Source organism: Opisthorchis viverrini (genome assembly GCF_000715545.1).
Source record: "Opisthorchis viverrini unplaced genomic scaffold opera_v5_7, whole genome shotgun sequence".
In the NCBI taxonomy this organism is placed as follows: domain Eukaryota; kingdom Metazoa; phylum Platyhelminthes; class Trematoda; order Opisthorchiida; family Opisthorchiidae; genus Opisthorchis; species Opisthorchis viverrini.
Window position 1 is genome coordinate 3,561,571 of NW_008751663.1, and position 16,109 is coordinate 3,577,679.

The window sequence follows — 16,109 nt, forward strand, 5'->3', positions numbered from 1 at the left end:
AGTAGGGGAGGGTACCTAGTGCTGGTCTTTGTCAAGCAGATTGAGGTGCTTACACCTCCAACCGCTCGATCAGACAATCTGTTAGGAAACTGACAGCATGAACGCCACTGACAGCGATTAGCCGCCATTTCTCGCCACATCTCCAGCCAAGCGGCTACGGGAATCCCATCCTGGAAGGCGTACAACAGTCGATCCACTCGATCAAGAAGCCATAAAGACAAATTGCCAAATGTTGGTAGTGCAAAAATGCTTTTTAAATGCAACCTAATCAAAATAAATAATATTTCGGAATTAGTTCAACGGTTGAGGAGATGATAGTGAAATAGAAAAACAGCCAATCAGTGGACCGAACATCAAGACTGATCAAGGTTATGATGCCTAAGACTTGCTGGATAAAGTTGTTGTTCAGACGGGTACCGTTTGTGTTGCGCAGCAATATAGCAAGGGTATTCAACGGGTTCGATATAACAAACCGCTCTGACTAACGTGTCGAGCGACCGGTAACCAGTGAATTCAGTGAATTTCAAAAATCTCGCTGGTACACTGAACGATCCGTTCAGTGCACATGAGCGTAACCGTATCTACAGAAGAACTTCTATAAGATCTAGTATCCAATACGATGAACTGTCTCACTTATCCTGTCAGTGTTACCTCCCTTGTCGTTGAAATGAGCACGGTTGGCTGCCCGCAGTTTCCCGTGAGCACCGTCAGCCAAGTGATCTCACGGAGACCACATTGTCAAAACTAGAATTTTCTTTTCAGAGGAGTTATCGTCTCCCACGTTGATTGTTCACAGTAGGTTAATGAACATCCGAATTTCATGGATATAAATTTTTTTATTAAAGTCCTGGTTAAAAATTTCTCTTCCGCCGGCAGACAGTCTGCAGAACAAGTCGGTTGTGCTGTATCAGCCAGGAAGTGAAATTGGGATGTAGCTAGTTACAACAAGGCTAACGTTACGCAGAACCTCTGTCAGAAGCCATCAGTCGTCAAGAACATGGCCAGCGTTGATCATAATGATGAGCAGAAAAAGTACCTTCAAGTGACATCTGTATAAAACAGAGAATAACCGCTACCGGTGTCTTTGTCTAAATCATTTTAAGCGACGTAGACGATTGTAAACTTTCATTAATTCCTGCAAACTCCCTATAAGTCAATGATCTGTTCTGCTGCTCATTTTCTTGTACTTTGAAATGACGAACATAGGTCGTACAACGCTACGAAACTTCTGAATGCCCACGGGAACACGCTCTTGGATTTTGAGTGGATAGTAGTAGTGATGAGATGAGCTCTAGGGGTTTATTTCCACATTTGTGTGATAGGCAAAACACGATGCTTTCGGAATCGCCATCTGTGAACTCAAGATGTCATTTCACAGCCAAAGCGAAAAGTTAGGTCCAACATCTCGAAACTGTTCTGCCGTGCAGTCTGTCCCGTGCAGTCTGTCGGGCTGAGTTGATCTTCACTCGCATCCCGACATTTTTGTCAACGTATCTGCTGCACCTATCTCACTGAGGGGATCTACCCTCGATGACTGTTTGGGGTAACAGAAACTGTCTAAAGTCTTTAGCCGTGGTAATTTGGTGAACTAATAGAACTCGGATTAGTGTTTTCGTTCTGTGTACCACGCACAACTGTATTAGCCCAATTAGAAAATTTATGGAAACGGTTAGTTCTCTAACCTGTCTTCTAATGTCCGGCCTCGGATTTCTCAGCTTGTCTTGCCTCACTCACAGTCGTTTACCTCAACCATAAAATTGGTGTGGACTGACTAATTTCAAGATCGTGACTAATAACGCGTACATACCTGCAGTAAGGCAGCCGCAACCACTGAATTCAGTAGTATGAATGACAGAATACTGTTGTTGTGCATTGCAGGTAATAAATATCCGGGGGTTGACGGTAGAATAGTTGTCCAGCCTCATAGTTAACGAAAAGCAAGTGTTTCGTCACAAGCGATGATTGCCTTCATAGTAACCTAGGCCCGAAACCTCTTATTTGAAATACATAGTGTTTTGTCCAAACGCGAATATACAAGAATGCATAGGTTTGTGCACTGTGAGTAGTGGCGTTTCATGCTTTCAATTTCACATCTAAGGTGCACATGTGAAAATGCCCAAAATTGGGCTATGTGGTTCTTCAAGAGAAATAGGGAATCTTTTAGCGTACCCACCTGTGGGCTGTCGAGGTTTTCAGCAAAATTATGAGTAGAATGGTTAGTCAACGGAATCTGTTCGCAAGCCTAACGATGCCTGAAAAACACATCTCATTGTGTTTGCGTATAAATTCCCCCTCAATGGGCTGTCAGTGTTTTTACGTTGGGAACTATTCAGCTACCCATATTTGTTTTTAAGTCCTGAAGGCAAAGACATAGAGGGATGCTTCCATAAGACATTTTTAATAAACAGCTGCAGGACACGACTCTCAAGTACTAGTCAAACTTCATAATCTTGGTAGGAGATTATGCTGAAAGCATTCGCTGCAACCGGTTACCATTGTATGTAAACTTCCCAGTCAACATTGTGTTCTGGAGTTACGTGTGATGGAATTTTAAATACATGTTTACAGGACTTGTTGTGGCCTACGATGGAAGGTTAGACGCTTTTTATTCCGTTATTTAGTGTGGTTCTTTGAAGCAGAGGAAAACAAAAGAAATGTTTCTAAATTAATGTTCCTAGTAGCTCTTGTTTCCTCGTTTAACAAAATAAACCCTTGATTAAGCAAACCAGCTGGTCAATCGGAAGAATACAAAGGCCATCCCAAGCTTACACACATTCCTGCGCTAATTCAGTTTCTTCCTACAATAGTTGTCAAGGGATACATCGTGTTTATTAGTATTCTGGACAGACAACAGGTCACATGGCTGAGCTGACAAGACGAAACCTGATGTCGACCAATTAAACCAAGCTTTTTGTCATGATTTGTGATGAAGGGAGATCAATGGGATAGTAGTGTTCAGGTTGCGAAAGTTTGGACGAAGTAAAAACATTACCCACAAAATATTACATACAAAACTTCTTGTTTGATGCAACGGCATAACGTTGTATTGTGCAGGAGGAAGATACGTAGTTTAGTGCACCCACACTCTAGACTAAGATTGTTCTCTTGACTTATTAAAGGATCAAACTGGCAAACTCCAATAGCCTAAAGATAAAATTGCTGAAAATCAAGCTATAGGAGAGTGAGGAAAGTTCCTATTGGGCAAGTTACTAGAGTTGAATAAAATCTCATCATTCGTATCTTGAAAATCAACTTTAATATCCTCCAACCCATCACAGTCGTGGAGTTGCCCCCAAGTTTTTTTCGATACTGCAGCAAAGCAAATGATCAATTTGATCATTTTTCTTCGGTTACAGTGGTAATTATCCCAAATGTGATGTCGATGAGGAATTTTTAAATTTCTGTATTCCAGGCATGGCGTCAGCAAACCTAACGTAACGGCTGATGAGGTTTTTCTTTGATAGTAATCCATTGAGTTACGGAGATATCTTCCAATTAGCAAACGGTTGATGGTCAGAGGAAATGATAGTATGACAGGCATAATCGTAGAACCAACGGAATAGTGGTTGCTGGGAAAAAGTTAATCGAACCCAAAGTTGTTCGGAATTCGACCAATCAGAACTCGACCTAGCGGGCCATCCAGTAGAACCAACTATCTGAACAATTAATCAGGCTCAGGGGTCAAACCATGGTCAAGAGAACGAATGTAAACACGTCATGAGGGCCAGCGTCTAGGCAACGGCCCACCAACAACCAATCACCCACTGATGAGGTAACCTCAATTAGGGAAGAAACGTTGGCAAAAAGTTGTCAGGCTCAGCGAACCAGTCATTCAGAGCTCACCAGTGATTGCCTGTAATTTCTGTACCAGTGTATCAAAGAATTTTACAAATAACAACACAGTGCAAAGTATGGAACAAAAACGTGTGAGGTGAATGGGGTTAGGTTGCAGTAAACGGGCAACAGAGGAAGACATGTTTACGGTTCCGACCTTTAAGAAGCACACGGCCGGTGTGGCATCATTGCTGAAGTCTGTGAACGAAACGGTGGAAAGTTGTACGCATTCTCGTGAACGTCACCCTTATTCGGATAACGGAGATAGTACTGTGAATTTGAAATACAGAATTTCACGTATTTCCATTTTGATTTCGTGGACAAAGACCATGTGTGCCAACCGGAATTTCAGGGAACTGGCTTGGATGGTTCGCATAATTTATCTCGTCTTCGGTCATTTCTAACCGTTTGACGACAGAATTATGGCACTTGCTGCACGTGAAGCGAGAATGGTCTTGATCTAATTTCTCCGTTTTGAGGAGACTTGCATGTCCTTCAATTTCTTTCAGAGCCGAATAGCTGCGTGAGTTTTCACCTAGTGATCTACTTCTTGTTCTTGTATCTGCGGCTTGCGATTCACAGACTTCGTCATTGGTGGTGGCAGGACGTGGAGATCCAGGCTGCGTCTCGTGACTTGGGGAAATAAAATTGGTCATGCAGCTGGTGCGAGAATTAATGCACCCCTTCGATAGACAGCAATCATCTCTAGGTACTACAGGCTGCCCTTGGTTGCCCTGCAATGCCTGATGGGTTGTGCTTCCGGCAAGACGTCCTGAGGGATGCTGAAAATCATGTGTTGGATAAAAGGAAGGAGTCCTTTCGGCCGAAGTATCTGTATTGCCAATTTTATAAGTAGTATGTCTATACGTGTCTTGGAGTGGCTTGCTTGAGTTCGAATTTGTCTCATGCTTCTGCCCGAAATGGGGAAGATAAAAGTCTGACCGAAAGTTGGAGAGTCTGTTGAGCCTCGCGGCACATTCAACCACAAGATTGTCTTTAGGAATATATTTTTCACTCTCCTCGGCGACTTTCTTGGTGAAATCCGTTTTATAAGTAGTTTCGTCAACAAACTTTCCAAAAGGTGGAACGTACTCTGGATAAAAGCGACATGGTACCGCTCGGTTACAACTGAATGCTCGAAAATCATCCATGTAGCAGGTGATATCAGTCATTTTCTGTGTTGGCTTATTGTATCGATCAACTGGCTTAAAATTTCTGGATCGTTCTCCATGACGCTTTTGGAAATCCTCAGTGTAGGTAGTTGTTCCAACAAATGGACCAGATGGTGGATGATACTGAATCTTCGGAGCAAACCTTTGTTGGTGATCAGCGATTTTGTGTCCATAATCAGACCGATAGACTGTTGCGTCATCCATATGTCTATCCGAAGGCATATACACCTCTCGTGGTTTCATACTCGGAACTTTCTCCGCTGGTCGACTAATGAACTCTTCTTGGTAGTTACTGATGCCAGTTCTTCCACCTGTTGGAAACCACTGATTAGAGGTTGGACGAAATGGCTTTGTGGTCAGTGATCCTTCACGGATCGGAAAATCGATCTGATAGCTTGTGTCACTTGCCAGCTTTTCAAAATTTGGGATGTATACTTCTTTTGGTTTCATAATTTTACGTGGCTCGGCAGTCCATGGCGGGTAGTCTAATCTGTAGCATGATTTATTTTCCATTGGGTCAGTGGCCTGTTGCACTGAAAAGGAAGATTGGCAACGTGGAGAACTTGGAACAATTTCGTGGGGCACAAAATCTGTCGTATAAATGCTTTCGGGCACATCGTGCACTCCACAAAGTGCTTGACATTCAGAGCAACCGATTGGTAGTGATGGTTTATGCTCATTGATATAATATGACGATTCTGTTGCGACAGGATACCGAAAGGCTTGGCGATGCCATGCAGGTTCACGTGTTTCCAGAGGGCTTGGAGAACTATTGTAGTAATAGGGTCCCAGGATAAGCGGTTGATCTGATTTGCTGTGTATTGGTGTATTGTTCAAGAACATCGGATGGTTGACGTAGTCTGCTCGGTATGTGGAACACGGACTGCGCTCAAATGCTTCATTGTTCACCGATGTTACAGAAACTGGACGCACATTTCCAGTGGATTTGTACAAACCACGGATCTCCAAATTATCATATTGGGTGTTGTGTGTTATGCTCAGTTTTTCATCCTCGTAATTTGACCTCTCAAATGTTTCTGGATAAACTTTCGGTGGATCCAGTGCCCAAGATTTCGGAGGCTCTGTACTCACCACGTATTGCTGGCAAAACTGATGTTCGGATTGCGGCAGTCCGCATGCTTTCGAGTGAGCATCAGCAAACAAACGCATGTCGCTCGCTGCCATTATGATTTCCCGGCATTATGGTTGCAGTTCTATGCATGTGAGGGGGGCGAGCTGCATTGTAACAGCTCCTGATGAAGAGCAGAGGTGTTCAGCTAAAAATTAAAAAAACATTATCAGCTTCTTGTTGAAACGAATCTAAAAACATTCCAAGGCTGATAGAGTTAAGCAGCACTTGATTGGGTCGTAAAAAGTACCCGAAGACTATTTTTTGTTCCCGCTTCACAAATCTAGTCCCAAAGATTAGACTAGACTACATAAGCGAAAAACTAAGCAGGACTTATTAGTTGCGAACTTATATCTATCACTTGTCACGAAAAGTTCAAAATCTCCAAAGTTTCAGCAGCTCGATAAAGTGTTCCCATGATTCGACCACAGTTTACAAAACATTTGACTAATTTGTGAAATCAGTGGAATGACATAAGCCTGTACACCCATGATGGATCGGCAACGCTTACGCGCACATTATTCCATGGATTGGGATCTCCCCGTCCCACGCTATTGTAAAACAAAATAAATAAATAAATCGTTCCTCTGTAGTACCCTTGTGGTGCCTAACTCTCATGCCACCAGAAGGAAGCACGAGGGGTAGGGTACTACCGGGTTGCCTGAGCCAAGTCAGGGGGAGTCGAGAAGCAGAGTTCGGGTTCGAACCGGTCAGTAAATTCGCGCTCTAACCACTAAGCTGTTTCGTCCCTATTGCGCTATTACTGCGCATTGAAAATGGTTGCATATAAATTCTTCCACGATGACTGTACAAAATTCCTACGAGCAGTTGCACCTAATAGGGGTCATTTCCAGAGACAAATGGTTCAAATAAATCAAAACATATGAACGGATTAAACAAGTGCGGATAACTCCATACGCAAAGTTATAAAAAATTCAGACAAGTACAATGACCGAAACACTGGGTCATTCTCGCCCACAGACAAAGCTCCCTGTCCACTCAAGTCCAATGAAAAGCCTATGCGCACAAATTCAACCAACCAAATTCGGTTAGGGGATTTCTTAAAGATCTCCAAGAATGTCCTTTAAGATATATACCGAAGCGGGCAGCATCGTTTCCCCAGTATAAAATAACAAGCTACCACCATCAAGATCCCTTCATAAAGAAGCAACTTTTAATATTCCCCGCTTGCTTCCGAAAGACAGTGCTCTCTGAGGTAACCAATATCTTTCTGCTGCAGAGGGCCATTTGAGAGTTATCTGATCATTAGTTTTGCAGGTGATGGAATATTCCGAGAAGGATAAGAAAAATTTTGAAGTCCCCTGACAAGTTTTGTTGTGTAATTATTCACTCACGTGTTGGAATTTCGTTTAGTCAGCGAAAGCAAAATAATATCATCGCGTACCTCAGTCGGCCTAGTTTTGATGTTTACGCACCGTTGCCTTGGGAGGAATCGCTCCACAATACGGAATCATAGTGATGATCCATGAACGATTTGAAAGGCAAACATCACTTTTCACAACAAAAATCACGTCTTGCATGTTCTTGTCAATTTAACTTTTTTGTATCTGTCGTTGAGATTGAGCGAATTTCTCGGCAGTCGTCAACACATGTGGGAAAAGCATACCTCTTATCTGTTCCCAAAAGTACATCGTCCAGTTCATTCAGGGCCGTAAATGTACAAAAAGCAATTCGTCATGACTGTGGCCGTTTCAGAGGGCGAGTCTTCTGTAAACGGCGAACACGACTATTTTATTAATTTACTAAGCCTCAAACAGGCTGCAACCGTGACTGTTTGATGTTAGCTAGCAGGCTCGCCATAGGCTCCATCTCCTCTAGGTAAGGTTTTCAGTCTTAGCTGTCAATAACGGGTCAGAGAAAACAATCACTGCATCACGAAACAATATTCAAGTAGATGCGGACAAAAGAAATATTCAGCTGAATATTTGCATGCTACAATCATGACAAATGTCGTGACAAACAATTAACGAGACAACGTCGTGTCTGTTAATTGCCGGGAGGTAATTGATGCTTAATTAACACCAAAAGTAGGTAGGTACGCAGTGGTCCTTATGAAGAAGTGATCCGCGAAAAAAGCATGCGTCTGTCAATAAATAAGGGCGTTTAAGAGTATGTCACCGCTTGACATTTGGAGGTGAGTGGCGATGAATTTTCAGGACTTTGAAATAGGTATGCAGAGATTCCTGACAAACTGCTTACATCGAGGTTAGGAGATAAGATGAGAAGCTATTCTCACGTGGTACATTCCAAACAAGGTAGAAAGGCACAATCCATATGCTCAATGTAATCTACAGGGACTTTAAAGTGGATGAAGGCCCACAAAGCATTTCACCGCAAATGACAAGTGTTATTCACTAGCATCCCAAATAACAGGGGTAGTTTTGTTTTACGTGGACCAAACATCCGTCATCTACAGACGGAATTTCTGCCTAAGGTATCCTGATGTTGCGAACTAGCTCCAGGATGTTGACATCAACTGTTATATAGTTTCATAAAGTATATGCCTGAAGCGACCACTATAAACAAACAAAAAGTGTTTACTTTGTTTACTGGTTCATTTCGGACGGAAAATGATGACAACATTTAGGTGGAACCAAAATCCATAACCTTTCCTCTACCACCGTTCAGCGCAATCCTATATTTGTAATGTTGGTGTCATCGAACTAAAACGGTTGAAATTAGGTGCACCAGAGCGAGCGATTGCGGGTTCTTACTGTAAAATGCTGTGTTAGTGCTAGGTGCTACCTCATCATTTATAACCAATAATATTAGTGTGGCGTTCATAGTTATGTCACAGCTTGAGGCATGCTGTTTAGTTGCGTCTCAAACATAGAAAAGCTTCATCCTCAACTGCGCATTTTCAGGACAATGGCGGAACCAAACGGAAACCAAAAGTTAAGAACTCATCCGAACTTATTCGTTTACATTTGCGGCTTAAATTTCCCGCGCACTTTGGAAAATTGTCTCCCGCACTCCGACAACTTGTGTTAGACAAGAATGAGTGATGTCCACATGCAATTATCGACTGCAACAACTTCCAATTGGATGATTAATCACAAAAATTGATCGGAAGCTTCATTTTCACTTGGACCGAGCTTACGTAATCACAAACGGGCGATTAACGCGGCGTGTGACTTAGATCCAGTGCCCCTGTAAAGTGTTTCGAAACAGATTCTCACTAGGTGTATAGACAAAAAGCTAAAAAGAAATTGTTAGCTAGTCTCACGAGGATATTTGTGAGTAGTAGTCGTGGCTTCCTGTCTTGAAAACGGTTCGGTTGGTAGCCCAGCTGAAACCGTTGGGCAATTCGTTGTCATTGTTGTCGTTGTTGCCACCAGTTTCGTAACTTGTATAATACTATCTCCACATCAAATACGAGTGAGAAGGCTCGGAGGCCATGGTATTTACAGCATACCCGATGTAGTGATTTACGATACATTGCGTTGGTGAATAGAGACAGCTCTGCACCAAACATGCTCAATGAGTCAAGCTGCTTAATTTCTGCTGTACACATTCCTCAACCAGTTTTGTCGAACATAACCACGGTTGCAGATAACTAAGCAACATAGCAGCGAGCTCAAATTTTAAAACTTTCCAAAATATTGGAAAAAAGTTTGGAACCGATTAAGATGTTATCGTTCCAGAAGAGCTTGGCTAACTATCGGTAGTTTTCTTACTTGGGCAACGTTTTGCTTTTGACACAATAGCTAACTCAGGTCAAGTGTGCGGGTCACCAAGTTGACTTGCCCTTATCAGACCCATTAAAACAAGATATTAGCAACCACAAAAACCGACGAGAGTCGTTAATTGACTCAAAACTAATCCAGCGCCCTAATACGCAGATGGCTTAGTGATTTGTTCTCTGTTTGTCTCAAAACCTGGCCGAGTTAGCGGGCTGCTTTTGTGTCAAAAGCGAAATGTTGCCAGGTAAAAAACTTTTAAGCTCTGCTGAAACTTTCCCAAAGCCTTGTCCGTGAGATTGCTCAAGATTTGAAGATAGATCTTCGTCTCCAAAGCTCGGCTGTCTGAGCTACAAATGGAGCCAGCGAGACAACAACCTCAGCGCCATCCACCACAAGCGTGGAACCATCATGCTCAAGGACATTCCTCCGCCTTGTCGAATCCGTGAAGAATGTGTTTAGTAGTTTTCTTCGGAAAATCCACTGAGAACGATACGATTAGAGTAGTGCAATTACCGAGCTAGTGTAGAATTATGAAATTACACTGTTTACCGTAAGCATTTGTTCCTGTTGGCAACTTATATTGCGCATGCTCTACTTCATTAAGGACGTCTTGTGCACAGAGATGCTGGGTGACCAAAGTGTTCACGTGGTTGGTGTGATATCATTTAGGCGATGCATGAGTGGCATGTGGCATGAGTCACAAGTGCGCGCGTGACCAGCTCACGAGAAGCGCACGACCCAGTTGCTCGAACGATGGGAACAAGGAGCGCGTACTTTTTGAGCAGCGCACTTGGTCAAGCCGACATTATCCTAACGAGTTTGAGAGTCGGAATGACAAGTACTTAAGAGGCGTTTATATTTGTAGGCGTCATTGGAGCAAGTTAGTTTTTTGTCCATTGACGGTGATTCCACAGAGCCGGTCATTTTGTTCCTTCAAACGATCCATTAAAGCTAACATTAGACTATGCAAGGTTACCTAGAAGTACCTTACCCCAGGCCTCAGAATAAGGCAAAAACAATCAATTTTTTCGATTTTCAGGAACTGCGTTACAAAAAAGGGGAAGCTAGTTGGACCAGTGTTGGTGCTGTCTGATTCCTCGTTGAAACTCTGTGTGAAGTGGAGCTGGAAAAGAGCACAGTTTGACAGGTTGCATCGTTGGACTCAATAAGTCAGTAAGTACCGTGTCCTTAAACGTGTGCTGATTTGAAGACACGCAACATCACATGACCTTACATATCAATGGCCAACAGTATCGATTGCGATATTTTCCAAAAGAATTAATTTAATCCTGATCAAGGCAAAGACGTCGAAGTCACGCACGAACCAGCATATGCGGGTATTTAAAGTGAAGCATGAGTACTATAACCAAATGCTAAACTTCTATCGTCATCATATTTGAAATGTGATGCAGTAAAGCATGTGTGAGCAAAACAACTTTGTCTCAGCATGCTCCGCTAATTAAACTAAGTCTAGCCTTCTGCAGCTCATTGGTAACCCTTCGTATTTCAATATCTTCAATTCATTGTTTAAATCGTTCAATTCTAGTAACCAGTTTCTCCAGAAAAGCTTGGAGCCTGTCTATGAAAAACTGTCCTTCCAAGCCAGACTTCAAGGAAGAGTCACCAGCGGTAAAATTGAAGCAACAATTAGATACTCCCCTGAAGACCAGCTCGACACAGCTTGTGACGTTGTATGCTCATAGCTATGTTGCTTCGTTTATTCTGTCATGTTGCATTTCTCACTGATGATAAAAATCAGGGAATTTTCAAAGTTTTTACGAAAGCCTGTTGGCTGTTTGAGGGGAGGGTTTTCCTGATAATTCTGTTAAGTATTGAGCAATGGTCTGTCACTAGTGTAAAATCGTCAATAACGCCCCGCTACTGATTAATTTAACAGTAGGTACAACAGCTGTTTTGTCGGATTGAACTGAGGTAGAACACACTAGCCTTCCAAGTAGGCTATACAAATGCTGTCGGTGGTATCATCGATTTGGAGGCGTAAGAATGCGATGACGAGTTTCGTTTTGTAGCAATTTGACTCATATAGAAGCCTGTCTGGATAGAAGGTTCATCATTCACCAGAAGATCCGTCGTAAGCCAGTCTATAAGGCAGAAAGTTACCTCTCATTCAGACTAAGTACAGTCACGACGATAATGATGCAGAGGCTTGAATAGCATAACAGGCATACAAAACCACGCATTGATCGAAGAACAAGGATCATTCTTTGTCCCATGTCCTAGACTAAAGTGACACTCACTTTGAGATAACCCCTAAATTAAATTTTTGCTCAGGAGAATGATCCGCTTACCAGATTTTGCAGGGGGTCAATATTGTGGCCTGCAGAGCTGCGACAAGTTTGATTCTTTATGAAGTGTTAAGGGCTACTGAATAAAGTTCAGAGAGGAAGGGCCGTGTTGCAAGTACTTCAGCTAAACAAGACGACTTGTGAGTGGCTGATTTCGCACTTATGTTCATAACTAAAAAACAAACGGTTTTCTAGCTAATAAATAGCATTCTGATTACGGTTTCAGGTGTGTGTTTAGCTTTCGTGTCTTAAAAGGACATATTGACAAACAATCCCGATTTGATAACAGTCTATCAGCAGAAGAGTGATTCTTCAAGCATGCTGATATCGGTTACACTGAATCTCATAATTTCGGGAGACTTATCACATGTAGACACCTCATGATTTGCCCAGATAAAGTAGGACAGAACAAAAATTTAGCTGCGGTCAAGCTAAAATAGACTCAACTGTACGTCCGCGTGGTAGGCCAACTCCTGCTTTTTAGAAATAAAATGCCTAAGCACAACTTCCTTGGAGACCTTGGAGATAACAAAAACCCGCTGTTGATGTTGTCTACTGTTACCTCTTGAAAACTCAAAATATTTTTCGTGAAGTCAGAATCCCTATTTCGCATTTTCTTTAACAAGATACAAAGAAGAAGCAAACCGCCACGATATGCAATTTTTTGCAATCTCATGATTTTCAGACTAATAACCGTATGTCTAACTTTGCCACCAAAGATTTGTTAAGCATCCTGTTCCAAAGAGAGATAGTTGTAGGTGGACCCAGCTTGATCATTCACCCCCCGTTCCCAAATGTCTTTGAACATTTTACTTCCAGGTTTCCACTTTCCGGTCACCGAATGCCTATGTGTCTGAGTGATGGGGAAAACCATGAGAAATTTGGGCTAATATGAAAATCAGCGGCCGGCTGTCATTTTACGAGTCAGTGAAGCTTCTTAGATGATAACTGATTTCGATGCGCAACAATGAATGCGAGTTTGGAGTGTGTGCATTTAATAGACGGGTGCACAGTTGCTTTAGAAAACGGCTTTGAAAGCGTTCATCCGCAACTCTACAGCTATGCAAGCCAGTATAAATTTGATTCTCATCAAGATTCTCTGTGACGCGGAATGTAGTCACTCGTAGACTGGGATCTAAGTATGTTTCAGATACCTAAAAACTCCGAGATACATGTGAGCAGGTCCTAACGTGGCCACTCTGATCGCAGTTGACAAAGCTGCAAGAGCAGTGACATCTTACCATCAACGTACTGATGTGAAGGTGCTTTCAATGGAATCCAGCTCTCTCTACACACGCCATATTTTATAAGAGTTGTTAGGCATTCGAATCCTTAGAATCCTTCATCATGTAAAACAGAATGACATGCGTGCCACGTGGTATTATTGGGGCAAACAAGTGCCAGGGTTTGGATGCTGCTCAAAATGATCAAAGGCATGAATGTAAGATCACTCGACTTATGGCAATGCCATGTGTTTGAATATGCTTGTAAATATATGCGTCATTACGTGTGATGGATATATGTGATCGTCAGGCAAAATGTTGTCTCAACAACAGACATTCTTGGGTCAGAAATCAACGGAACAATTGAATGTGACTGGTGCGCTTTTCCTTGTCAGTTAGTCTTAAATCGCTGGGAAAAAGTTTAAAAAATGCACGAGAAACACGGTCTGACCATAGTTTTATCGTGAAAGCTACTTCGAAGGACCTGAAAAGAAATTAAGCTCTACTCAGCTTGAATTCATGATATGTCCACGAAAAATCAAGGTAACCTGTATCACTTACACTTGTGCACTTGAGATTGAGGAAAGTTCAGTAAACGGATGCATACTGATAAAACAAAAAACATCCTTAAGTTTTGTACATCTGCATCTTTTCAATTGTTTACGGACAATTCCGGTGGTAAGTACCTGCTTAAGTAATATCCTACTTTTCTCTGGCCATTTGGGTAGTCTGCTTCCTGCATACTTAAGGTCACATGATGGACAATATTGATTTCACTGGCAAATCTTTTAACACGCCTACATATACTGTGGGTAAACTGGTAACCTACAAACATTCTCTTAGCATTATGACAGCAAATTACACAGGTGATCACTGCGTTCGACTGTTCGTCAAGACCTACTGAGTAAACGAGAGATTCAGCTGGGTTCCAATTAAATCCTCAGTCAAACGCAAAACTGATATGCGAATAAGTGTATTTCGACAAATTTGTTCAGTTTGGATTCAAACTCAGGTTCTAATTCAAGTAGAACCTGGTGACTGCGCCTACCTGATGGGCAGTAAGAAGGGCGAAACTGATCATAGGCTTTCGAAGAGTCTTCAACAATCTTTGTAATGTACTACTCATAAGGTTGCTGAAAATCCATCGACAGCCCACGCCCGGTTTCGCCCTTCTTGGGCTGTCGATGGATTTTCAGCAACCTTATGAGTAGTACATTACAAAGATTGTTGAAGACTCTTCGAAAGCCTATGATCAGTTTCGCCCTTCTTACTGCCCATCAGGTAGGCGCAGTCACCAGGTTCTACTTGAATTAGAACCTGAGTTTGAATCCAAACTGAACAAATTTGTCGAAATACACTTATTCGCATATCAGTTTTGCCTAGTTTTCAACAATCTTAAAAGCAGCGTACTATAATAAGTAACCACTTTTTCTCACCAATCATCACCTGACTAGACAACTAGAATGCATACGAAAAGCAAAACTGCTTGCCACTAATCACTATTTTGTCTCACCCAACGCCGGATAATTATCACACGATGAGCAGGTAATATGAAAATATGAATGTTCGGGTTCGAGACTCTCCGAAGTTTCGTGAGATGCGCACTATTGATGATTCCCAATAAGGATGAAACAGCTGTGCGATGCTTCTCAGCTTTTCAGCACAGGTTGACTTCACTTACAGGACGAAATCTCCACAAAAGTCCCAAATCTCCCCACACGACCAACAAATATGAATTTACCTCCCAGTCATAACATTACAGTTCTACCGACCATCTAGACGCATTAACAGCAAAGAGCCTGTCAATGCTTTTACTCATCAAGCGGACTTGCAGGTATGAGGTACAAGTAACTGTCGATAATCTAGCTTACAACCACAGAGGGCACAGGTTGCTTAGCATGGAAGATAAGTTGATGAACAAGTAATGCCCCAGTAATATAGTTGGTTTCATCAGTAGGAAGGTCTGAGCCGTACACGGGATATTAGTGAAAATGAAGCGGCCTTCACCATACCTGGGGTTCAGTAGTCAGGAGAAAGTGCACTACGTCATCTTGTTCAGGTTTTGGGAGACCAATTGGACATTAATCAGTTGTGTTCAGGTACCGCTTTTACCTTGGTGCAAAAGTACGGTTTATTTAATCGATTAGTAGCTAACAGACTGGAATACAGAGTAGAATAATAGCTGCTCCATCTGTTGAATATGATTACAAAATTCTTTACTTTCTCCTAGTCAATGCAGAGTTATTTCATCTTGTCCACAAGAAGACAGGGGTGGAGGTTTGTTCTAATAAAAAAATTTATCGGTATAGCCCGAACTGCCACCAGAATAGATGTAACCATGTTGAATGCTAGTTCACTGCTGCAAGAGAGATGAAGCCAAGTGAACTCGTCCAAACAACGGACGCACTTCAATATCTGACTTCTGATGAACGCTTCTGAAAAAGCTAGGAGGTCTTTTTGGTCTTATTGACTCATCAACTGCCAGCAGGGAATTCCTCTTTGAACATTTTTACAGATGGTTTAATTTTGTTGAAAGGCTGAGAAGTCTAAAATAGCCATGTCGTTTCTCCAAGCTGGTCACTGAAATAAAAGGGATGAATCTCGGCACTAGATTACAAAACCTGAGCAAATAATTGCTGGCATTATTAGTAATGATTGTTGCTCCAAAAAACCATTCCATCAACTTTCCAGTGGCTATAATGTGACTGGATAGCTGAGTAGCAGTAATCACCATTAACCAG

The 16,109-nt window shown here is 42.1% G+C and overlaps 2 protein-coding genes across 2 annotated transcripts in view; both read right to left on the minus strand.

Moving 5' to 3' along the window:
* The window catches only part of T265_00745 (hypothetical protein), a gene marked incomplete at both ends in the record, with an annotated part of 27,553 nt that extends 23,577 nt beyond the window's left edge, over positions 1-3,976 (minus strand). The window contains one exon of the mRNA XM_009164594.1: positions 3,844-3,976. Coding sequence (XP_009162858.1) covers positions 3,844-3,976 — 133 coding nt within the window. The remainder of the gene's footprint in view (positions 1-3,843) is intronic.
* A 151-nt stretch (positions 3,977-4,127) lies between these two features.
* On the minus strand, positions 4,128-6,191 carry T265_00746 (hypothetical protein; the record flags this gene model as incomplete). The annotated part of the gene is made up of 1 exon (XM_009164595.1): positions 4,128-6,191. The coding sequence occupies one exon, from the start codon at positions 6,189-6,191 to the stop codon at positions 4,128-4,130; it is 2,064 nt and encodes a 687-aa protein (XP_009162859.1).
* Between the last annotated feature and the right edge of the window lie 9,918 nt (positions 6,192-16,109).